Here is a 27,289-nt window from a genome sequence, read left to right on the forward strand (position 1 = left end):
AGATTTCAGGTGTCGGTAAAATAAAAACTTCCAATAAAAGTGCGCATATATTTGATGAAATTAAATTTGAAGAAATGATCACTTCATATATTTAATTAAATTAGTGTTTTTATTTAACTATGAGATTAGATTGAGTCATTGGCTGCCGAACTATCTTCTAATCTCCCATAAAAAAATACAAGTAAAGATGGAAAAATTTTTTATAGTTTTTCTTAGTACATAGAAAGCTGATGCAAAGTAATTTAAAGTTACTGAGAATTTTAATTTATCATGTCTGCAAGATAGCCAGACGACTATGAATCCTCAATGACAGACAACTCGGTCTAAGAACTCGACGTAGACGTAGACGCAGACGAGGACGAGGACGTTGAGTGGATAAAGGATGAGAAATGTCGTGGGCCCAATGCATTTTGTCTCTCCCTCCTTCATCGGCGTCTATACTGTTGATTGAGTATGCAGGCATCGTTGAAACTTTTCCAATCGGGTAGAAACTTTGTTCCGGTAATTAAAGCTGCATGAATACCCAACGGGCTCATCTATGCTTACCGCTCTCGGTGGTCGATGGCTTTTCGTTTAACTTTCGCCCGGGATTCTCTGATTTTTGATGATTTTCTAAAATGCAAATACTTGGACGCAGAAAGGCGACCGCTTCAGCCCATGTTCCATCGCTAATAAACTTTTCTCCCGCTAATTTATTCACTGCCACCCCTCTCACCGAACAACTTTGTTTTATTTTCCACGAGCAAATATCCCATGTGATTATTATTGTATTGCCTGTCGGAGTATATAGATAAAATAATAGTGAAATATACACCCACGTTAATTATCAACTACTTTCAATTCAAATATTTTCATTATAATTATCAGTATAGAGGATGTAAATATGTAAATATATATTAATTAGTCAAATTTGTCATTGGTTTATGCCGATTTCAATCGAGTACTGTAAAATGAAACCAGATTATTGTGCTCCATAACTTTATTATTGTTGTTTTGGTTTGATGGATTATATTGCCATTAAAATATTTATACAGGATGGACATTAATATTCTACTAAAATTTAAATGAATAAAACACAAGAAAAAAAGAAGCGCTTGAACAAATTTTTGCCGGGTGTATTTAAGTAGTGACTTGAAAATCATAATAAATTCAGCTAGATCTTTGTGAACGTGGAAATCATGAAGCGTTCAAGTTAAATATTTATTTCACGACCTATATTTAAAAATATTCGATTTTGTCATTAAAATCTCATGGACATTTAACTAAACGTTAATATTTGAATACTGTAATGCAATTAAATTTTGAAAAATGTCAAACAAAGTAGATACCAATAAATGTCAGTTCAATTGAATTAATAATAAGCCGCGAGAGCAAAGTTGAAAATAAATCATAATGTCAGATTTGACAATTGCTCTGGTATTTAAATTATATTGATAACTTTGAGTCCTTGTTCTCTCAATTAAAAATCATTTTTATATCATCTCATATATTTGTATAAAAAAATTTATTTTGACATTTTTAATTCTGAATTTTTCTATTTTTAATTTTTTAAAATTGATTTCTGATAGCAAATATTTTGATTACAAAGTTTGTAACCCGGTAAAGAAAAATTTATGAAATTATTTAGTGTCAGAAAGTTTATCGTAAATGTGAAGATCCAGGGCGGAAAGACTGTTTTTTATAAAACAATTATTTTTATTAATAGATCGAGAAATTGAGAGAACGAGAAAATTTGGAATGAACACGAAATAAACCAACGTTTGGTAAAATTTTAATTATAGTTTCCATTAGGATCTACGTGGTGAGTTTTGTAAATATGTGATGGCTGGGTTTTGGTTCCACGGCTAAATGATTCGTTAAATCGTAAACTGTTAAGTGCAACACACCTGACAATTTCATGAGAAAAATACTAACGAGAAAAGCTTCATTTTACCGATGCTCGTTAGCTTAATCGTATCGAACTCTCGGTCGCTATCCGCGGAATATTTAAATGGCCAAAATAATTAAAATTTTAATTTACAAATACTATTTAATATTCACAGAAGTTTTAGCATTCGACCTAGTAAATTCTTTTGTAATATAAAATCAAAAATAAAATATCTCTTGATTGGTTTTGTGCTTTGACTCTCGGAATAAAATAAATTTATAGTTTATTCTATAAACGTTTTGTAAGATAAACGTGCAAGGAAACCGGTAAGCAAACTCTCGAGATCCGCTTAGAGGAAGTAGAAAAACACTCGATAGAATTTAAAAAAAAAAAGTTTAAAATAAAATCAAAAAGAGTCAAGAATATTCCGCCATTTAAAATTATTCCCATCACTTGACATAAAACCTGTTTCCTCGACAATTCTTCATTGCTGTATTTAATGTAATGAGTATTATGCATTTAACTTTTCTATGAAACTCAGTTTTTTTATTTTTCTCTATAATTATCACATAAACACTATGTTCTGTTCTTATTATTATTTCCATTAAATAACAGAGGTCAAACATAGAAATGACATTCTCAAGCTGTTTTAATTATATTTTTAATTCGACATGTCATACCTTCAATAATTTACAAATATCATGCTATTCGCGTCCTTTAACTCAGACGAATAATCCCATTTACTAAAATATCAAGATTCATATTTGGTTGGCTATAAATATCGAAAACTTCACTCCTTGTTCAATTTGTTATATTTTAATATTCAACATTTTGACAGAGAAGATGATATTCGTAATTCAGTGAAATATTTAATAATTTAAACTTACATAATGTCTAAAATTAATAATTTATTACTTTTCAAGAAGTAGAGCAAAATGGAATATCGAAAAATTTCGGTAAAAAATTTTTTTTATCTAAAAATGATTTCAACTTACGATTTATTATTTTTAAATAATTTGACAAACACGAAAATTATTTTTTCATAAATTTATTTTTCGAAATTTGTACTTCTTAATTGTACTGAATTTTTTTTTATTCTCCATTTGCTTGAAAATGAAAAAAAATTGAATTTATAGATGAATCGTTAATATTTTTTCCGAGCATTCCTATTGCGCCTGCTCTGCTCCCACTTTTTTGTTACAAAAATATTTACAAGAATTTTCTATCAGTCTTTAAAAAAGTTACAATAACTCGCGCTAATGCACTAGTGGGATCGATTTGTGTTTTTATATTTTTTTTTTTATTTTCCATACAGAAAGTTATGGTTATTATATATTTTTTGTTGCCGTAAAAGCTTTAAAATAATTGAGCACATGGAATTTAAAAACTGCTCACGTTGTCAGAGTGTTCATACGCGCGTGACGAAAAGCTTTACACCCGTACAACGCGGCTTGACCAGTACCGTTTACGCGAATAGCTGTACGTGTATCATGCATTTATGACATTTCGAGGATCCAAGTCTCAAAAAAAAAAAAAACTTACCTTAGTCTTTTTATCGTTTAGTCGTAAAATATTGCCATTTAATAAATTAATAAATTTAAAAATTTAAAACCGAGGCATAATAAAAATATAAAATAAAATAAAAAGTTTATAGTAAGTAAAAATATACTTGAATAAATTATAAAGAAGCGATGTATTATCAATTGCAAAGTTATCATTTGAACATTGGCATGATCGAGTAATATCCCCGACCGGAAACCCGCCGTCACCATATACATTTCTTGTACAACAAACATATGATCAGTCGTCCGCTTAAAAATAAAACTGCGATTCCAGTTTCACAGGAAGGGAAACGTGTTTTTTTAAACCATTAGCGTAGATTCAGCATCAATCACACATCGCATAATTTACTTACTATTAAATTAAACATTAGTTCAGAGGAAAAATAGTAGAATAAATTACTGGACAAAGTAAAAGAAGGAAATAAAATGAACCAGAGTATTTCCAATTATCGTTGAGGCGGCAACAACAATTGTCATCCCATCAAGCGAGCAGTCTTTGTGTCGGAGCCAAAAAGGAAGGAACATTCTCTGTAACAGACAGGACACGGAGAATTATACGGGGCTGAATAACATGTAAATTCAAGGCTCCTTAGTTCCAGAGAGCAGAGAGAACTGTTTCAAAGACAACACGGCTTCAAAGACGTCGTCTGGTAGGGACAAAGTAAAGGGGTTTTCGTAGCTAAGCTCGCCAGAAGATCCAAAGCTAGCCTCTACGATAGTAAGAACGTACGTCTAAGGTCTCGCTAATTCGTGACTTGTATTCACAGAGTTGATTATTGTGGTTGGAGACTAGAACAGCCAGAGAGTAGAATTATTGTGATCTGGATGTTCAAAGTATCAAAGACTACTCAGTGTGATGGAAAGATGTACATATATATTAGGGTGTGTCATTTTAAAGCTATAAATTTTTTTTTCCTGCTATACCAGAAAATCTGATAGTATATAGAAAATAAAAAATTATGCCGCTGGGCTAAAGAGTTTAAGTCCAATAGCAGCTTAGCTCATCGAAAAATTCAATTTCCCATTTAAATAACGCGGTAAATTTTTTTTTTTCAACTTTAAGTGTTTCTAACTCGTGAAAAAATCAATAGATCGAATTGACTAATACATATTTTTGTAGGAAATTGAACGCTCTACAAAAAAAGGCTCTCGTATCATTTTCCGATCAATCCATCTGTTCTAAAGTTATTAGAGCTCGAAGTCAAATTATAGTAAATTTCGAGACCTTTTTACTTTTCCGGCAAAACTATGAGACTTATCAAAAAATGTTATGGGGTCTTTTTTGTTGACAATTTAATTCTCTACAAATTATTATTAGTAAATTTTTTTCAAATTCCGCAATGTTTTCTAGTTATTTTCATTGGAATGTCGAGCTCTTGAAATCGATTAGAACACTACTTTTTTAAGAGCTTGAAATTAAAATGAAAATAACAGATTTTCTGGTATAGCAATAAAAAAAACATAGTCTTAAAATGACACACCCTAATATATATAACAAATTTTATTACTTTAATAACTAAATGAATATTTATAAATAATAGAAACCCAACTCATTATCCTGGAGATAAATTAAATTTTTGAGGTTTGATAAAATATTGGGTGCGTCGTAATGACGATAACTCAATAATCTGTAGAATAAGACATGGAATAAAATCAAAGTAGAGGTACCAAGTCATGTAGAGAAATCAATCGTCACAAAGAACATAGTTAAGCTTATAAATCAGGAAATCGAGTCGTAGTTGTGTGTCGCGCGGAATGAGGGTGCCTGGAAGTCGGTCCTGTTGTTCAGCGGTCAATAATTAAATTCCACGGACGTCTCGTATCTTATCGGGCGAGTATGCCGGGCATTGCACTTCGCAGCGAGCATGTGATGTGGTATAGCCAAAAGGAGGTGAGAATTTAATGGAGAGGGATGAGAGAATGCCACGTGTATGTGTCTGGATTACACTAAATTCTGTGCCACGTAGCACTCGGCGTTAGCAATTTTACGAATTAACGAGTAAATAAAGTTCGCGATTTATTTTACTTCTACTGACATTTTATAAATTGTTGTAATTTGAATATATATATATTAGGGTGCTCCGTTTGAAACGAAGATTTTTTTTTTTTCGTTCCCCATCAAAAATCTTGTTCTACATGTAAAAATAAAAATTCAGTGAAATTTTGAGCTCTTAATAACAATTTTAAGAACTTGAACAACGTCGTTGAAGTTTTCCCATGCTAAAAGCATGTAAATTTTGATTCTTTTCTTTTTATCGAATAAAACTCAGCCCCATATTCACGTATCTTATCGGTTCAAAGTTTTCTTGGAAGAGAACTGTATGCTCTTTGAAAAAGCCTGTATGTGATTAGCAGTACCTTCAACTACAGCCCTCGTGGCAGCCTTGAAAGTCTTATTTCCTACGATATTAGTGGTTTTTTGTTGTTAACTTGGAAACGGTTGACTTTTGGGAAAAAAAGTACATGACATTTTTTGTAGGAAATTCAGTCTTCTACAAAAAAGTTCTCATAAGTCAAATCTCTAAAATCAATATTTAAAAAGATATATGAACTTTAACTAAGTAAAATTCGAAATTTTAGCTAAATGTCAATGTTCAATACTATACAATATATTCAGTTATTAACTTATGGTAAGTATCAATTAATATATATTTATATAAAATATAAAATGCCCGTAATTATTCATCGAAACTGTTCTTAAGTACCAACCTCATTTGCAATTCTTTTGAAAAATTGAATGATTAAATTAGTAAATTAGGTCTTTGGGACCTAACAGATGGATTATGTTCAAAAAAACATGGTTTATGTAATGGTTTTGAATTATAAAACCGTTAATCTTGACATTTAGCTAAAATTTCGAATTTTACTTAGTTAAAGTTCATATATCTTTTTAAATATTGATTTTAGAGATTTGACTTATGAAAACTTTTTTGTAGAAGACTAAATTTCCTACAAAAATTTTCATGTACTTTTTTTCCCAAAAGTCAACCGTTTCCAAGTTAATAACAAAAAACCACTAATTTCGTAGGAAATACGAATTTCAAGGCTTCCACGAGGGCTGTAGTTGAAGGTACTGCTAATCACATACAGGCTTTTTCAAAGAGCATACAGTTCTCTTCCAAGAAAACTTTGAACCGATAAGATACGTGAATATGGGGCTGAGTTTTATTCGATAAAAAGAAAAGAATCAAAATTTACATGCTTTTAGCATGGGAAAACTTCAACGACGTTGTTCCAGTTCTTAAAATTCTTATTAAGAGCTCAAAATTTCACTGAATTTTTATTTTTACATGTAGAACAAGATTTTTGATGGGGAACGAAAAAAAAAAAATCTTCGTTTCAAACGGAGCACCCTAATATATATGCATGTATCCTCTATATAAATATAAATATATGTGGTACTATTGTTTACTTTTTTTTCTTTTTGCATTTGTGAGAGTGCGTTTAATAAACCTGGCAGCTATTGTATTAACTGTCGTATTAATTAAATAGAATGTCATTTGCTATAATTATTCAAATGAAGCTTGCAACAAATAATGACATTTAATATTATTCAATTGATTTTATAATTTAAATTGGATCTCATTATAATTATACTTTTTACTATAATAGAAAATTAATGATAGTGTTAATTACATACTTAATACATAATTTAAAAAATTTTAATTTAAATTATATTTTATTTATAATTTTTACCACTAAAAATTTTTAAGATCCCCCACAATTTACGCAGTGATCGTAACTGCTTCCAAGTGAATGTTATTTTCACTTTAATAACACCTGATTATTGGATTTAACATAAATTCCAAATTACTTTTTATTAATTCAAATTATTGCACAATTTATTACACATGTACGAAATTGTGTAACGCAGCTGCGAGTGTAGTATTTCATATATATAACGTGTTATAAATTAATATAGATGGCTACATCATCAATATCGCGGCTTCTCTCACCTAATGTATGCATAACGCATAAGTGATTACTCCTTTGATAATTATCGCGCAATGTATATCCTTTGGCAGCTCAATTGTACGCTAATTGATTAGAAAAAAAATTTATTTTAGTTTTCTATGACTGAAATAATTGCGAAGCCGTTCGTTATAAATTGAGTCTATTAATAATAAATAAGTAAAAAAAATTTATAATGATAATAATAACAATAATAATGCGTTTAAACAAACAAATAATAATAATAATAATGATAATAATATTTTTATAATAATAATAAAAGGACAACAGGTGAATAGTTAAGTTTGCGTGTCGGTAAGTTGGTAAAAATTAAACCCAATTTAGCAGATGCAGCTGCTGCACCTCCAGCCTCCTCGGTATTAAGATAATATTCTCTCGTGCGGTGAGATATATGTCCTTTTCGAACATAAAAAGAAAAAATATATATATAAGTATATGTATATTCGTGCTGCCCAAAAGACAACACCTGCTTTTCTTGTGGCCTTTGTTAGACCTTTTATTTGTATCCTCTTGTATTTTAATATCATCGAAGAGGCTGCGTGCACATGATACATTCTTCTTGTGATATTTATCCAAAGGCAGACTTTCTCTTTCAATAGATTTTTATTTTTTGCTTTTCATTTTTTAAACTGATATTTTTTGCCCTGATAATAATAATAGGAATTTTTAATCACAAAAAAATTAAATAAAGTCGTAAGAATAAAATTGGCTCTATAAAATTTTCAACGATCCTGAATCTTGAAAACATGAAATGAAACTACTGATAAAGATCGATTTATCATAACCTCTATCTTCGTATATATGATAGAAAATTTTTCTCTTCTTTAATTTAAACCTCTCAGCAGCATTTCTTATTTTTATTCTTCTCTGCTCTTTTTTTTTCTATACATTTACTAGTTTTACCCGGGGGACTTCTTTCTGCTGTATATTCATCTCAAAAGAGAGATCAGACATTGCATCAGAGTAACGAGTTTGCCGATCACATTCTATCCATCGACGATAGTGCACCAGTTCAACATCATTGACTTATACTCTGTCGCTTCAAGCTACATTTTCTTGCTGCGCCTTCACTTTTCTCGCTTTTCCTCCGCTTTGTTATCTATATACATTTTCCCTCATTTTTATTCTTTATTTCAATTTTTCCGTAGTCTCTTATATCTCCATAAAATCCAGCGAGACTTATCCTGCGTGAATACATCCCTCCTGGTACTCCTATCCCATCTCAGTAATAAAAAACTTGATAATGTAACAAATAGATGTAACCTACATATTCTTTGCTCTCGTCACAATTTTTTTCCAAGCGATGACGATAATAACAAACAAGAAAAAAAATAATAATACTGTTTCAATTTAAAAATAATCTAAATAAATTTACTGCTGGTTTTCCAATCGACCGTAAAAAAGTCGTCTAGCAATTGACCTACAAATGAACATATCTCAGTTATTTCCATGTCTTAGTTATTTTATTTTTCTATCAATAAAACAATACGACACCGTACAAGGGTATAGGCTGCGTCCCCAAGGAATAAAACTGTACACAGAAAACTTTTGAACCCTCAAGCACGTAAGAAATAAGCAAAAGTTGGCGAGGGTTAAATGGGATTTGAAATTTTTTTCGGCCACCGAACATTCATAAGACACTGAGAGATGGACGTTTTCGTGAGTGTACAAGCTATTCGCCGTTTAAACAAGCTGCGGCCACGTGTCTTTCAATAAACTCCGAGGGTCGAAAGCTCTCTCAGACTCGGGTATCCCGGCAACCCTTGGTTACTTATATTCTTACAAAGAACTCCACAGCAACGACCTGAAGGAGACATCAATATATTGCTGGTGTTATCCAAGACTGCCAGGATTCTCTGCAACTCCGTCTAACCCCTGAGCAGTGACTCCTATTTCTCCGTCAGATACTTTACAACTACAGAACCTCAAACGTATCACAATATTTTTTTATCATCCCATTCAAAGTCTTACATTTATTTGAATTACGAATTTTCCCTCCCAAGATTTTTCGAGTGCCGAACTGGGCTAATTTTTTTTTATCCACTATTTGAATAAAAATTTTCAAAAATAAGCAGCTAAATACATCAAGTCAGAAGTTTGTATTTATTTTGATGGACAAAATGAATTAGTCAGATCCACAGTCGGCAAAATGTATATCTTTTGTTGATTATATATACCGCTTGGAATTTCCCTGCAACGTGGAATGCAAATTTTGAAAATTAGGACTACTTGGCAATTCAACTGGGCAACGGTCAACAATTGAACGTCGTCGTAGTCGTACTCGTTGGCGGTGTCGTAGTCGTTGTCGTGGTTGGTATACATCAGAACAGAAGGTAACTGCAGAGCAGATGAGAACAGAGATCCGTGAGCAGAGAAACAAGATGTGTGTCCGTGTGTGTGCCGGAGAGTGCGGATTTATGTTTGCGAAGGAATAAGAGAGAGTAGAACGAAGGCATATACATTCGCTTGGTACTCCCACTTTGTGAAATTGGACAGTGATGTGATGAAGGTGAAACCACGAGAAAATACCTGGCCGTCGAAACTCGATCCCAAGTTCTCGGCTGGATATCATTAGAGAGTGACCACCACGGCAGGCTAAGAGTTGTGTGCGGCTGGAACGATTGCCGGGACGAGATAGGGTCCACCGCGGCCAGCTGTGTAATGAACCCAACGAAATAAAATAAAAATCTAAATATAAGGAGTAGAGTGGAATCTCAATAGATGCGAGCGAGATACCGAAGGAATAGCAACGCTGCAGGAAAAGCTTCGGGTGCGGTTTTGCGGATCGGGATTTGAATTTCTTCGGGGACTATAAGCAGCATAGAAACTCGATAATTCTCCTTTTTTATTCTACTCTTTCTCCTTCGTGTCTCTCTTTTTCTTATTTTTTTATCCTTATTCTCGTTTCTTCCCCTCACTGTCACGATAAATCGAGCGACGCTGATATCGCTCAGCGATATTTTCCATCGGCTTTTTATCCCGTCTCGTTTCTTGTTCCTCCGGGACGGATCATTATCCGGCGTTTTACTCGCGTCTTATCCTCTCTATTCTACTCGCTCGATATCCGACAATCCCGTTGGCTTCTTCCAATCATTGTAAAATTTACCAACAATCATCTCTTTTTCTTTGAACCATAATTCTAAAAAAAAATCAATTAAAGTTATCTTCAATCTCTGATTAAACAAAACGTCAGTTATTTCTTAATTCCTCTATTTGCAGCTTCATATTTTATGGAGAGTCAATTAGCCAATTTTCTCAAACCCAAATATAAAATAAATCATCACAAGAAACTTTCAACGGCAATTATAAGATGGACAATTTTGATGAAGTGTTATGAATTTCGAATGATCAATTTATTTAAATCACTATATTTTTGTAACCGCGCGGAAATAGTATAAACATTAAATTATGTATAGCCATTAAAATTCTATCCGCTGACATTGTTTATTTTCAGAGGACGAAACCCAATTTTACCGTTTGTCCATCTACATTATAATCCTTTACGTTTCCACCGTTTATAAATAAATATAATCGTATCCAATACTCTCATTCTATTTTCATTCGTCAATACAATTAAAGATTCAATTAAGCTCTTGAAGCGGACGGTGCTATTAATTTAAATACATCATATATATTTTCAGCTCTGTAACAATAAAAATTTTACGGTTGCGCTTACGAAAATAATCTTTGGTCCTTAAAAAGCCATGAGCAATTAATAATTTTATTTTTACTAGATTATAAAGACTAGGGTGATCCAAAAAATAACAAATTTTTTTTTTTTTCTCGCAAACAGGTTCAAAAGTTTCATTTAGATAAAAAAAGACGCCTGTGAAAATTAGAGCTCTTAAGATTAACATTAAGAGGTTTCTCATCGCACTTTTCTATTTTCCATAAGAATAACATGGAAAAATTTTTTTTTACATCTTCTGATTTTTATAAGTAGCTAACGATGCGTCATAGGAATAATTGGCAGGCACATTTTTGTAGGGAATTGAATGCTCTACAAAAAAAGATTCTTATCATTTTTCGAGGAATCTATTTGTTCAAAAGTTATTTGAGGTTGAAGTCGAATTCATATTAAATTTTGAGATTTTCTTACTTTTCCGGCGAAACTATCAGACCTATTACAAAATATTATTGGACCTTTTTTGTAGACAATTTTATTTCCTAGAATTTATTTTGAATAAAGTTTTTTCGAATTCCGCATTGTTTTCTAGTTAATTTTATTTTAATGTCAAGCTCTTAAAATTTTAATTCTTTTTTTTTCTTCTTATATTTTACTTCTTATATTTAGTGAATCTATAGCGATTTCTAAAAATTTTTAGTAAAAAAAAAAACCCTGAGTTCTTCGTATTGCTCTGAAACTTGAGTTTAACGTAAATTTTATAAAAATGGCGATGAAAACATTTTTTGTCACCAAATTTTACGGGCATCCTGTCGTGACTAGGTCTCCCCTACTTGAAACTATTTATTGAAATTCTGTCCCTACAAAAACAAAATTTATACCGGAGTAAAAAACAAAGACTACGCAAAAGAAACTTTGCGCATAACTTTAAAATTAAAAAATACTTTGAACTCAATAGAGAAGAAAAATAAATTTAACGTCATATTCAAATAAAAAATTTTTTTATATACTTTACAATCCCCTGATCTGCAGCCCTACTGGCTCCCTAACGCACATTACTCTGATAATCTTAAGCTCTGAGAAAGACCGTTATAAAAAATTTTACGTTGTTCATTCAACCGTAGGGCTATTTGCCGCACTCGAAACTACGGCTGGGGTCGCGGCGTCGATCTGCGAGAAATTTCATAACCGTCACAAAAGCTGTCCTATCGTCCTTGCTCGCACATGGGGGACCGAATAACAAAAGGATGAAAGCATCGAGCTTATCAGGTGCAACATAAACACCCTGGGCACTGCGCAGCCCCACGTATGTTTTGCTAAAGAAAAAATTAACAACAAAAGTTCACCATATGCATACCTACAGTGCATAAAATTTTACATTTTTTTTTATAAAAAAAATTTATATCCACTATCTATGTATGCAATACCTTTGCGTGAATATCATAGTGGCCTGAATAGTATCAACCCCCGCGACAGAATAGTTGTATTGGGCTCATTTAAACACAATAGCTGAGCATTGTGTCATTGCAATACAATGGGGGCCCGATGGACAATTTCCAGCTCGATGAAAATAAAAGTGTACTGAAATTTACAGTTAAACTGTCAACACACATGTACACACTGCATCTGTCTCGTAAATGTACGAATAAAATAAAAATAACAAAAAAAAAAAAAAAAATGGGTGAGTGAAATAAAAAAAATAATGAAAAATAGTACTCTGTATTTAAAAGTATGTTCATCATCACCCGAGAATTAGTATATAAATATGGGATATGCAGTCCAGTCTAGTGGTACGGTTTTACTACTGGGATCTGTGGATCCAAAGAGGGACAGAGATAGAGACAGAAACGGAGATGGAGAGAGAGTTAACAGTGACAATTGCCAGCAGCGAGCATGGCAGTATGTGAACATTTACATAACATCCAGACACCTAGGATGGCAGTAGTGCATTGCTGTGCACTGGTACTCCATGCCCATATATAACGCATCCACTTGACGTTATGCTATCTTGTTTCAATGTACACACTTGAACCAGAGTAGCCCACTTAAAACCAGCCACTTTGAACCTATCAACGTAGAACAATTGCACAGAATCATGCGTTTAAAAAAATAAAAAAAATCACTGATGTGAGGACAGGAGAAAATATAAGAGGAAAATGGTTAAATAAAATCGCTAGAATTAACAATTTGCTAAATAAAAGACTGTTTTAATACCACGTATAAATTAGACTAGAGAGAATATATATCAAATTTATACGGAAAAGTCAGTTTATGCATGATCGAGAGTGACGTGCAGAGGAAATGCTATAAATTTAATGTAAATTCGAACCGGTTGATTTGCAAACACAATGCCGCCGTTGAATTCAATGCTCTGTATGGTCTAGTGGCGGTGTGGGCGTACGCCGATGCTTGACTTGCCCCTTATTCCCGTCGTCATCCTAGTCAGTTCTCGTTCCCGTTCCCGTTCTTCTTCGGGTAGTTGTAGTGGTGGTTGGATCCCTGGCGTCGTGTCTGGATGACGGTTGAACCCCTTCTCGACGCGTCGCATCTTTCCCTCGCACGAATGCCTTCCTTTGCAGATCCGACCTCAGTCTTCGCCCTTACCCTTGTGTCCTGACTCTTGTTCTCGACGTGTCATTTCAAAGAGTCTCCGACGTGACATTCGGAACGTGTCGAGAGCTACAAAGAGTCGACTCGGGGCTTTCCCTTTCTGCATCAAGCCGGAGGTTTTTCTCCTCGCGGCTCCAGCCTAAAGGGGTCGTTTATACACTCATGTACGTACATATATGTATATATTTGATGCAAACTATGATAGGCCGCCAACATCGAATAAAACAAGTCACGCAAGCTAGATTCAACACTACAGATTACTGTGAGAAAATAAAATTTATTACCGGCGCACAACAGTCAATTGATAGAAAACAACTCTTTACTGTTTGCTTTTCCCTCAGCTCATTGAATTTTAAAAAATATTATTCAAAATCATATCGCGATTAAACACCTGCAGTCATTAAAAAATACGGAGCTCTATCTATAATAAAATAAAAAATAATTCATAGTTAAAAATGAATTTCTAATTAGCAAATTATTAATTTAAAATAATTCTTATCGTCTCGTGTGCACTTTAATTGCATATCTCACGCATTCAAATCTCATGTACACATATGTAGTCATACATGAATATGTGCAACGCTCGGGTAAAGGAGCAAGAGCTCCAGTTGATGGTCGTCACGATGGAATGCGCGGTAATATTTCACGTCGTTCACTGCCACGTAACCGACGCCCGTCGGTAGGCATATTAATGGGCGTCGCGCGACGTAGAAACGCTGACACCCACTACGTTAAGAAACCCATTAGATACTGCCCGGCAGTCTAAGGTCGACCATTGTTTCCACGGGTGAAATATATCGTCCTCTCCGACTGTGAAGTCCATCGGCAAGTGCCATAGCGTGACCTGACCTCCGGCTACTCCACCTCAATTCCACTACACACTAGTGCATACACATACACAAATCCAGTTAACCACAAGTCCGACTATCGTCCTTGCAGTCGTAGTCATCCCAGTCGTCGGTGTTCCTCGTCTACGATTAGTCGATCAATCCTCAGCTGCATCGTCACTTTGGTATCGATCGTTCGAGTTACCAATCACTACTCACTGCTCACTCCTAGTTGCTCTCTACTAGTACAGATAAGTAGAGGACCAAGTTAAGCACGACAGAGCCAATTGAACAAGAGCTTCTGATCTTATACAATTGACTATTCTATAATAGCTACATCAGTACTTTGACATTCATATCAATCGTCTTGTGCGCCAAGTGATGCTAAATTGTCATCTTTTCGGTCAGTTAGATCACGATAACTTTATTAACAACTACCCATCAATTGACATCAAAATTTTCTTCCCAATTTTTAATAGAATCATTATTTGGACGATATCAAGTTAGCGGTTAATTTTTCGATGATCAATTGACGTCAATCGTCTGACAATTGATTGTCTCAAATCAGCACTTAGACGATAAAAGAATGAAAGTCTTTACACACTTTTTTACGCATACATTGTACGCATTAAAGTGGAAATCCATTACTATCATTATTATTATTATTATTACTATTATTATTATTATTGATCAATACATAGAGCAAGTACAGCAATAACTTGAAAACTTTTATATTTATCCTCAAGTTTATCTGTCAGGACTGACTACTTTTATGTATTGGATAATAGCAGAAGGTAAACAGAAAAAAAAATAGTTGCATAACTTTAAGAAACCATCGAAGCATCAATTTGTACCCTACCCTATGTGTGAATATACGGTGCGAATAAGTATTTATCCAATGTACAGACAATATAAGCAACAAAACACCTCGAGCGGTAGCAGTAGCAGTAGCTATAAGTACTACGAGAGTGTGTATAGCGTTAAAAAGAGGATCGATACACAACACCCCTCTCGTACATCGTATCCCCGGAGTATTAGAGGGCATTGAAATTCTCGTTGCACCGAGAAATAGTGGGTACTTGAAGCAATAAAGTACACGTTATACTTGGTTGCTTTCCTTTCGAGCTGGCTCTCAGTGCGCTCCTCTAAGGGGCCAATCAGCCTATAAAGAAATACTATATTTTCCTTTCCTACCTACACTGCACACTATCTACGAGCTCCCTACCCAACATTACTCTGTACTCAATGTATTTGGATACAGGTATTATCTGAAATTATTAGCCGCTAGAGCGACGATTAATCTCGATAGTGCAGAGTCATATATTTTTCTGCGTTTCACCGATTGATGGTTATGTGATGCCCATCACTAATTATTGACGTTTAATAAATCCGTCAAAATTATTTACGCGCGTATGTGTGTAGTAGGGGTGATTGAAAAATGTATCACAGGATGACCTACTCTGGTTATGTATGTGCGTTGATGTTACATGGTTTTAGATTACGGAACTTAAATGGCTTGTAGGTCAAGCACTACAAGTCACCCGTTTAATTAACCAATAACATTAACGCCTGCATGATAACATCTCAAATATCTATTAATTAATATATATTTATATTAATTAATTGGTAGATAGAAAATAAATTTGGTTACAACTTGATAGTAATTTTGTGTAGATTTTATTCAAAATTTTTGCATCACTCGGCGAGGCAGTAGACCAATCGCAAGAAGGCTCGAAGGGTCAAAGAGATGGATCAATTAGACGAGGGTAAAGTTTGAGGTTGAGGTTGAGGTTATTGAACAGTAACTCATCGTCCGGCTGAAAAGTTACATCGCGTAATTATTATTAAGAATTCTTGATAAATTAAAATTTCATACTTTTTCAAAATTTTATTAAAAAAAAAAATTTTTTGGGAATTTCAAATTTGTCTGGCTTCTGTTGGGTGTAAATTAAAATGAATTTAAAAAAATTTTAATCAAAAATAAACAATTGACATAGCGAATGATGAATTAAAACAGAAAACAACAATATATCATGGAAACTTAATCGGTTTAAATTGGACAAGCATCGTAATTAAATAACATCGCAACCACAGCTGGTTTACTAAACAACTCTGTTGTATTTTTTTTTTTTTAAATAAAAATAATAAATAACCCGAGTCAACAATGAGTCGGAGCATTGTTGATATAAATATCAACAAGACAAGTGTGTCAGAGTCTCAAGTGAGTAACCCACGTGGTGGTGATGCCACAATAAATAAACCCGCGAAACTCAACGAGTCTCGTTGTCGTTTATATACATACTACATATACACATTAAACTGAGACAGAGACTCAGAGCAGCTCGCGAATGACAAGGACCCAGAGAGCGGCGTTTTGCGCACGTTTAAAAGCCTGGCGAAAGCTACTACTCCTCGAGTAGCGTAAATGTTCCTTCGCATGCGCAACTTGCCGCTTTTGTGATATACATATATACAAGGACGGTTGTTGTCTCTCTCGTGATTGCGGTATCGAATTCGTTGCTCTGTTTTCCACAGTACGCGCTTGCTATCGTGTCTAAAAGCTCTCTTGTCTGGTGCTCTCACTTGACCGCCAACAATCAAGGTGGCAGCTTTAAACTTCCCCGTATTCATCATACAACCACAATAATAGTAAATACATGTATATGTATACCTACCAAAGCTCGAGCATAATGAGCTTTTGTCATTGCCAATGTCGTTGTTGTTACTTTTGTCCGAGGGATCCCATTTAGATGACAAATCTTGAGACACTTTTCTTCAGTCTTCTGTTTGTCTGTCGTTTTGTCTAAATGACTGTAAGGATTATTAGTAAATTGTGTTATTACAAGAACAATAATAGTTATCATTATTAATTTTTGAGTGATGAATTGAGCAAATGAGTGCTGTGTTGGATTTTTAAAATTATAAGTAAATAATAGTGTCCATTATTGAGAAAATGGAGAAATAATTTATCAGAAAATGGGAGAAAGAGAAAAAATAAAATGACACTGTGATTATTATTATTGCTGTTGGGTATTAAGATTTATAATAGTCCGTAATTTAATTACGTCCGCATGCGGCCATTGGCTCACTGAATAAGCGAAACTTTGTTTATAATTATTTAGCAGCATGTGTTTTTATAAACAGCGGGAATTAATTGCAACATAGACTTTACCAGTAACGGTAAATACAAGTTTATTACAAATTTATATAGTTATAAAGTAATTAGCTGCGGTTTATGTACTTGAATGGTTGATGTGTTTGTAAATGAATTTTATTTTGTTCTTTATTTTGTTTTTTCCAAGAGCTGAACTGGGGTAAATTGAAAATGTGGAAACTTTTGTCGGGTAAACTTTTATACGTGTGTTAAATTTATTGATACTCTTTAGTGACTTTTCGGATTCCGAGTTTTAATTATGTATATATTTTTTATTTTATTTCTGATGTGTTTTTAGTGTGCAGATGAAACATTAATGCGGATTTAAAGTGAAGTTTTGGTTTTTAAAAATATACGAGCTTTTACAGAGGATTATATTGTGATTTATTGATGAATTTTTATTGACAGAGCGAGTGGACAAATGAGTTTTGAAATAAAAATTTATGTCTGAATTTTTATTGGACGTTAAGGGATTTTAAAAGTTGCCATTAGTTGTTAACTAAACACCGCGAGTGATATATTTGTGTGCAAATAACTAGACCGTGTATTAAAAAAAAAAAAAAAAAAAATAAGCAAAGACGAAAATAAAATAAAGATGGCGATTACCCAGTGCACGTGGAGAATTTGGAGCTTTAGCTCGCTTCTAAGGATTGTCCTAGGTAAGCTTTTTTCCCTCTTTTTCCGACAGAGAAAAACGAATTTCATTTAATTTACAGTAACGCGAATATCAAACATTTTTTTCACTTTATTGTTTACTCGTAACGTTTATTTTGTTTACTTTTAAATACAAAATATTTTTGTTTACTTTTTTTTCATGCGTAACATTTAAAAATTTCAACTCTATTTGCACTTTTTATTATTCCTTTGCATACAAGTGCATTTATACCCACTAAAAAATATATCTATTTGCGAATATTATAAATTCAGAGGATAATTTTACGCTTGGCGTCATATCTATCATGATAACAATATCAAAGGTAATTATTATTAATATTTATATTTATATGAAATATTTTTAAATCTGTGTATAATAAATTTCATGTTATGAGTAAATTCATCCGGCTTTATAAACATTCATATATATTCAATCAAATATACGCACTAAATAAATTCGCGATTTAAATAACTATTGCGGATGTACATTTTATAATTTATATATGCATAGAAATACAATATTTCATGTATTATAAATTAAATCTCGTATAATTAATATCAGGAAATTAAACATTGAAATCAATACTAATGAATTCGATGATGAGAAAAATACATTATCGGAAATATAAGTAATAATTATTATTCTTGATATTATTGACAAGCTCAAATTACTCAGATATTTATTATATATGTATGATTAAAAATTCAATTATTTATTTACTTAATTTTTACACCCATACAAAAAGTACATACACGCAAATATATGCTGGCAAAATAGCATATATGACAATACTAAAGATATATGCCGCATATGCCTTATTTTGCCAGGATATATATTTTTTCGAGCCATAAATTAACTAAAATTTTGATCACCCTGCCCAATATTTTCTTTCAATTCGATTATTATTCTTTTATTGTACATAAGATTTATTTTCATTAACGATAGTTATTTTTGAAACCATAAATATTAACAGGAATTTATTTTTCAAATACTTTGAATCCTATGTCAAAACTTTGATAAACTTCCAGGTATGAAAAGTAACTAAAGAGCTAAAAACAAATTTTCTACTGAATTTTTTGAAATTTTCGCATTAGAATTTGACTCGATATTTCTACTAATAAAATCGAATATATTTTCTTAGCTTATGAGAAATTCACAATGAAAACCATCCGCAAAATTGAAAAAATATTTGACCAGTAAAAGAAAAAAAATGACAATTGCTGTTGAAAAAAAAAAAATTGTGCTGGGATATAAATATATTAAAGTCTATATAAATATTACAATATGTCTTTCATCTGCTAAAGTTTAGTGTGGAACTCAACAGGTTAAGTACACGGTATTGTTCGACTAATTGAATTTACTTAGCTCGTTTCTGCTCTCTTAAACCACTCGAGTAACCTCAACTATATGATGGCATTGTCGATTACATATGGATTACTACCACCATGCACACACGAAAATTATCAACCACTGAGATAAGATTTCACTTGAGCCTTCTCTCAGTGAGTGATTAATTCATTCATAGCTAAATTACTCATGTGTTATGTATCACCATCCATAAGTAATGACAATTATTGACGTATGACTTGTGACATCACAAATAATTAAACTCTCTAAGTACACGGATCATTAAAATTAATTTAAAATTTACTCATTTGAATTTATAGGGCATTCTCAAAATAGTCTGAAAAAAAAATAATAATCTTGCGGTGAATGAGCATCGCAAAAATTTTTAATTTATTTATTTATTTTTTTTTTTCCAAGCATTTTTTAAAAAATTAATTAAATAACTTTGATAATTAATTTTTTGCCGGAAAAACAGGAATCCATTCCGCTCTTGTTCTAATTGTGCTTAATTATTTTTTGTATACGCGGTAATTTAATTAAACTTTTTTATAAACAAATAGAGGCTATGACATAAAATTTAAAAACTGACGGGAAACTGACCTTCGTAATTACCACGGAATTTCAGTCCATAAACTAATTTTTACATAAATAACTTTTTTGAAACAAGTCCATTAAAAGTTTTCAACAACTCTTCACATTACGGTCATTATTATGAGTTTAACTCAAAGTGTACTGAGAACAATTTACTTTTTACTATAAAAAAAAAGTTAAAATTATAAAAATATATAGAGAAGTGTAAGGATCTCGAGAAGAGTTAGTTAGTATGGTAGAGTAGTCGGTCAAAGGACTTACACACCGAGCTATTATATTTTCAAAGTGCTTCTGAAAATGAGCCCGCATCTCTTGAATTATATTAATTCATGAAATATATTTTATACTATATTATATGAACTTAGTTGCAGCTTACATATTGTTAAAGAAGCTTGTATTTGTAGAATTAATTTCCATCTTAAATCTTGATAAAGATGGATCCAAGTTTTTGAGCACATTGTTAATAAGTAACTAAGTATTTATATTGTATTCCATTTTCAATAGCTTACCGTACTTTAAATAAGTTAAATAGCAATTTACTTAAGTAACTTAATAGGTAATTTTATTAAAAATATTACTTCCTTTCTGAATACAATTTTTTTAAAATCAGATGTAAAATCTTATGAAAGATATAAAGTCACTGACAAAATTCATTAATGAGATAAATAATTGCAGCTAAAGATCTAAAAAAGAAAATTTCTATAATAAGAGAAGCTGGCACATTTTTTTTTTCTTAAATTTTTTGACGCTTTTGATCTCCGATGGTATTCAAAATTTTTTTTCAGACTCAAATTTCATATGTCAATTACTATGCCTTTGAAATTAGTTACAAATGTCAAGAAAAGTTATTTTTCAAGGAATTCGAAATTTCGCTTAAAAGAAAAAATTTTTATACAGAAAATTTTAACTTTTCCAAATATTCAATGAAAAAAAAAAAAAACCTACCAACGGTTAACATAAAAAGATGTCTTTCGTAAACGAAATTCTATTTTCTTTATAGAATATTTCGTAAATACCAACATATCAAAGTAATGTCTTTACAAACTTTAAATCCAATAACGTAACCTTGCAGGTTACGACAGAATCTCGTTATAAATTCTCAGTCATTGTATGCAACATAAAAAAATATGTTAATTTTATTCTACACGGCATTATTTTTAATTTTCAAACTATAAATCGTAATTCACTTAGCCCCAAAAACACTAACCAGATAAATTTAAAAAAATACTCCACTGATATTAAATAATTTAAAAAAATGAAAACAATGTACACAAAGAAAAAATTTTTTTAACCAACTGATGATATCATATTCTATTATTTCTATTTTCATCGAGCGTAGCATCTACACGCGATGTGAAATATTACTTCAACTGTTTTATTTTATTTAATTTTTTTTCTATTTCTTCTTTTGTATTTTTTGTTTCTCTTTGAATGTCACATTTATCCATCTGTCATCAAAAACGATTATCAGTTTCGATAACACAATCGTCATCGCAACAACAAGTTAACATTGTTTTTAACTCATAAAAAGTATTTCTTATATAACTTATAAGTTATCAACATACACAAAAGACTTAATCAAAGTTTAAGGCAACAGATTACGCTCGAAATCGGCGCTTAACACGTTCAAAGTTATTATCGGCTCGAGCAACAAGTACAGATGTTTTAATAAAACAAAATTAATAAGTTAGTCAAGTTTTATTATAAGCTTAAATTTACAGACACAATAGACTACTTAGTTTACTAATTGCCATGACCGGCGAACTTTCAAAAAGCTTTAGTTTAGAGCCCGGAAATACGCGATGGTGCGAAGCGAAATGCAGTGACTACGATAAAACAAAAAGTTTTTAAAAACCGCCGACCGGTCTCGAGGGTATTAAAGCAATTTAAGAGATCATACTCCTCTGTACCGAGTGAGAGAAAAAATTAGCTGATAGAAAGAGGAAGCGAAAAAATGCTTGCACCCATACGTAGTTGGAAAACAGAAAAAAAACGATAATAAAATAACGAAACAAAATTATACTCACAAAAGGATTAAATTATTTTTATGCATTATTTTTTTTTCGCCTAAGAACATCAAAGTAATGAAATTTATTTATCTTCCCTTTGAATTAGTGCGTTAAAGGATTTATTAAAATAAAAACCACCGAGTGTAAAAGAGAGGTTAATTATAAAGATTTTGTTGCATTTAATAAAAATTTTTATTTTAAATCGTAAGCGTATTAACTGAGGCTTACATTAAATGCTCTGTCTCGTGCACAAATTTCGGTTGCCTTGAAAACAGAAATTCCTCTTATCTATTAATTAATTCAAGATTCCGATCAATAATTTGTGTAAATGTAACTTAATAATCTGCTCCTATCATAAATTACACGAGTGAATTATTCATAGCACGTAGTGCGTCATAAATCGTTCTCGATGCCAGTAATTCTATCAGTTTCAATGATGGGGTCGGGAAATATGTATTTCGATAAAGTACTCAAAGATTAACGCCATTGTTTGTCATCCGAACTCATGAATATGTGAAATCGTTTATTTTAAAACCAAAAAAGTTTTAAAATTCATTTTTTTTAGCTCTTTTTTTTTCGTTATTCAAAGTATCGGAAAATCGATTGACAAAATGTTAAGCACATTAGAAAGTGGTTAAAAGTTTGCAATTATTTTGTGGGAGATTAGGTTCAGTGCATTCTGTCGGTTAAAATTCCCATACTTAGTCTCAGGAGAGACACTCGGGATCGAACAGAAAGCAGTGAAAACTTAAAAATTCCCTTAAGGGATGTACTTGCAGTGGCAGCATGACGATAAGCCTGCGGCATACAAACCCGCTAAGGACGATTGGAATAAGTCCAAACGGTTATTGGTCTCACAAGATTTCGGGTCGATATTAAAGCAATAGTGACGGTAATAAAATATTAGTTACTATCGCGAGTAAGAGTTAATATTAATATTATTATTATTATCATTCAATAACATTTTATCGTAATGGAAAAATAATTGAGAGCGCGAGTTAAAGAGTAAATTGAGGATTAAAATTTTTTTATTGGAAAAACGTCAGTCAAGCACTTGGATTTTTTTGACTTTATAAAAATTGATGCTCGATTGTAAAAAATTGAATACCGATTCAACGTTTAAATTTTAATATTTCATTTTAAATTACTATCCAGTTTCCGATACTTTGAGGCGGGAAAATAATTTTTTATGAATGATAACTATTTTATTGACGTGGCAAAGTTGTATAAATTTTTGATTTAATAACTACTTTTTTTTGTCATGTAGAAAAAGGTCGAGCAAAATGGAGTATCCAATTTTTTGCTTTTTTATTACCCATAAAAAAAAATTAAGCGTATTAATAATGAAGAAGATGCATTTCAGCCTGATTTCGTTTTAAGTATTTTATCCCAACTTCACTAATTTATCTAAATTAAATGCATAATTTTCTGGGGAACAAACTGGTAGTTTATGGTCTTCCAGAGTATCATTATTAAAGTAATTAAAATAGTAACTATCGGGCATAAAAGGAGAATTACTTTACAGCATTTAATCATTGGTATTACGCGGTTGTCTCAGTAAGTTTTGTGGGTACATCTGAAATCGAAATAGTTGCGCAGTTGGGTCGTTTCCGTTTCCGAAATGCGAGTTGACTTCCTTGTAAGACAAGTACTATACTACCAGGGTTAAGGAGAAAGCCTGGGAGGAGAGAAAGGAAGAGAGGATCGCTCGTGAAAGAGGAAGAGGAATTGGCGGCATGCCCGAATAATTCGTAGATGCGAACTTTCAACGAGATTAATGAACGTGGCATCGATTGGTGTGATTGCTCTTTCTAGCATCCCAGTTTCTCTGTTCTCAAGTAGATTTCCATTGAAAATTGTTAACTCCTCCAACAATTGATTGGCTATATTTACCTAATACTGCAATAACAATCTTATTGTTTCACTTGTTGAACAAAATCGTTATAAGAATCATCACTTTCTCACAAATAAAACTACGATATTAAATTCTTAATTGCCAATTAATCTCACAGTTATCTGAAATGATAAAAATAAATAAATTCATTAGTGCGTTTGTTGGCGTGTAGTTTAATTCAAATTTTGGTACATTAATTTTCTCATGAGTTTTCGCTGTGTAATCACCACAACAGATTATGCGCAGCCATATGCATTGTTGAGCTGCCGCGTATTTAAGAAGCAGCCGAGCGAGCCAATTGGGTCGCGATAAATCCATACGACTTATTTATTTTTAACCCAAAATAAATAAAAAAAGCTCAGTGTAAGAAATTGAAGGCCGCACGCCAATTAAGGCCAAGGTTTATAATTTAATTTGAAAAGCTTCTTAGGGTTTTCAAGTTTTTCTATTGGTTTCTCACATTCATTCTCATTAACGAATCGAAAAAAAGGCAATCCGATTATCTATGACTCATTAACCAAAACAAATGGCATCAAAATGTAATTGAAATCTATCCAATCATTAATGTACGCTGATTTAATACCACCAATTAAGAGACAATTATTATGGATGAAGAAGTTCGAATATGAGGTTTGGAAAATAAAATAATAATAAAGATAAATATGAACACGAAAGTTAGTTTACTTGAACTTAAATTTATCAAAAGTTCTGTTGGCATTAAACTCAACAACAGATTTTCAATGCACCGTTTCTTGACAATACTTTTTTCTACGCTTGGTACCCGTGTAATGCTGAGTATAAATATATATATATTTATATATGTATACATATACATATGTGTATACGTAGTCACCGAGTTGGAAAAGAAATCCACGAAAATCCGTAAAATGGTATTTCAAGCCGTCCCAAATGCAACTCAACTTCACTTGTCCCTGCATTTGTCGACATCGCGGAATGTCAAGTGTCGACTTTTCCGACCCTCTTGAATTCCAGATAATGTTCACTTCCCACAAGGATGAAGATATTATACCATCTTATTTTTATCCTTTTTTCCTCGGTCTTTGGTATTTTAATAAAAATTTTGCCAGCTCTTTAACACAATTTTATCATAAATAAAGTTCTTATATATAAATTAATAAAATATCACACAACTCCTTTACAAAAAAATTTAGGGAAGATCAAGCAAAATAGGATACCAAAAATTTTTTATCTTTAATATTTCGGTCTCCCCTACAGTCACAAAATCCCTCGATGAATTTTCAAAAGTTTGTTCAAATTTTTTTCTATTTTTTTTTAATAGAATCTTGTTTTTGAACATTCAAAAATTTTGTCCCCGTCTCCTGCACTTGAATTAAATCAGACATGTAACGAGATTTAGTGTAATAAATGTTGTAATTAAATAAATTAATTTAATTTGATAAATTACTGTACGTTGATAGATTTGATATGTCAAGAAGATATTTGTCAGTCCAATAAATTAAATTACTCATAGTATATCTATATATATATGAAGGTGTATGAGTAGTTATATCGTAACCACGTGGTTATATATATTGTAAACTTGAATAATATTTCTGTAGTATTGCACAGATATGCAGTAGTTTAGCATTTTGACAACTGACCGTTATGCCTTTGAAACACGAGGTTGCATGTCGCTTGTACATTAATTTAACCAAATGTATAACACACTCTGATGCCTACACATGTTATTAAAAGTGTGAAATCAATAATAATTGTACTAAAGATTAATCTCTCGTAATATTAAAAAGTATAAATGTTGATGTAATTTAATGTTAATTTAAATATTCATTGAATATAAAATGATAATTAAATATCCACCGGCCATTAAACAATTTAATGGGACGTGGAAAATAAAACCGCTTGAAGCTGCTGTAAAATAAAAAGGCTGAAAATACCTGACACTCGAGAGTGAAATGTATGAAAAAAAAAAAAAAAAAGTCGTGTCTTATAAAATATAAAATAACGAATACGGATGGAGATGCGACACATTGTGTGCTTTTTGTTAATGTTAATATTATATGGGGAGACGAATTCAGTAGTAGGTGGGCGCGAATAGACGTATAGAAGAACTGACAACGTGTTGCATTGAGACACAAAAGGAAGACAAATGTAGAGAAGGCAAAACGACATTGTCGGAGAGCCGAGAAACCGCTTTTATCACGTTTTCCACTATTCGAGAATTTACTTCTGTCACACGTGCGCCAAATTGAACCAATTAAAGTTAAAAAGAAGGAAAGAAAGAATTTAACGAAGATAAAACGAAAAAAATGCTAATGGAAGTGGTGAAGTTTAAATGTGTCAAATTGTTAAATTCATTTTGTTAAATCTTTTTTCGATAGTAAATCCTAAGTGCTCATGGAAAGTTGACAATTATTATATTTTTTAATCAATGATTAGAATAAATTTATTAGTTTAATTTTCACGCAGGAAAAAGTAGGGCGAAATTTTTCATTTAAAATACGGAAAATTTATTACTTTTCACTTTTATTTAAAGAAAATATAACAAGTGTCTCAACTATCGTTAAAAATATTTTTTTCAATTTTGGGCAAAATGGGTCAGCCTCAAAAAATCTATAAATAATTTTTTTTTTTGTATTTCCAACAAAAAAATAGGAAAATTCACCGAAACAGTTCTAGAACATCTCGAAAAATCCTTGAAAAAAATTTCTATAGCAATAAATTGTTGTTAGTTATTAAAAATAATTAAAAAGAAAATTCCTTCAGTGTTTCCATTTTTGAATGAAATTTATTTTTTAATAAATACTCTTCGTTAATTCTCTTAATATCCAAGCGGAAGATTTAAAGTACTAAGATTAAGCTGCTGGTCGTTAAAAAATCCAAGTTAACTTTTTAGTGGTTTTGTTTTATTAAAAAAATAATAATATAAATAAAAGAAGCTGATGAATAAGTTGAGTCTATAGAATGAAGTGTTATGAGTTACGAGCTTTATTTATTAACGTTAACGATGAGCATCATAAAGTTTATTCCTTAGACATTGCAGATAAAAGCTTCCCGGTGCGTGAGTGCACTGAAATCGCTTGACTTGCAACGAAACTGCATTTTAAGTCGTGTCACGTTTTTGACATTTGAATCGACACCTCTATATATTTTCACATATACATATACCTGTACTTAATTCCTGAACTACGTGTTTA

General features: G+C 31.9%; 1 protein-coding gene across 1 annotated transcript in view; it reads left to right on the plus strand.

Annotated features, from left to right (window-relative positions):
* The first annotated feature begins 17,035 nt into the window (after positions 1-17,035).
* Positions 17,036-27,289, plus strand: part of LOC130668796 (hemicentin-2) — a 127,720-nt gene continuing 117,466 nt past the window's right edge. Inside the window, exon 1 of the mRNA XM_057471264.1 lies at positions 17,036-18,276. Within this exon, the coding sequence (XP_057327247.1) occupies positions 18,213-18,276 (64 nt within the window). The 5' untranslated portion in view covers positions 17,036-18,212. The remainder of the gene's footprint in view (positions 18,277-27,289) is intronic.

The sequence above is a fragment of the Microplitis mediator genome, chromosome 5, assembly GCF_029852145.1.
Source record: "Microplitis mediator isolate UGA2020A chromosome 5, iyMicMedi2.1, whole genome shotgun sequence".
NCBI classification, from domain to species: domain Eukaryota; kingdom Metazoa; phylum Arthropoda; class Insecta; order Hymenoptera; family Braconidae; genus Microplitis; species Microplitis mediator.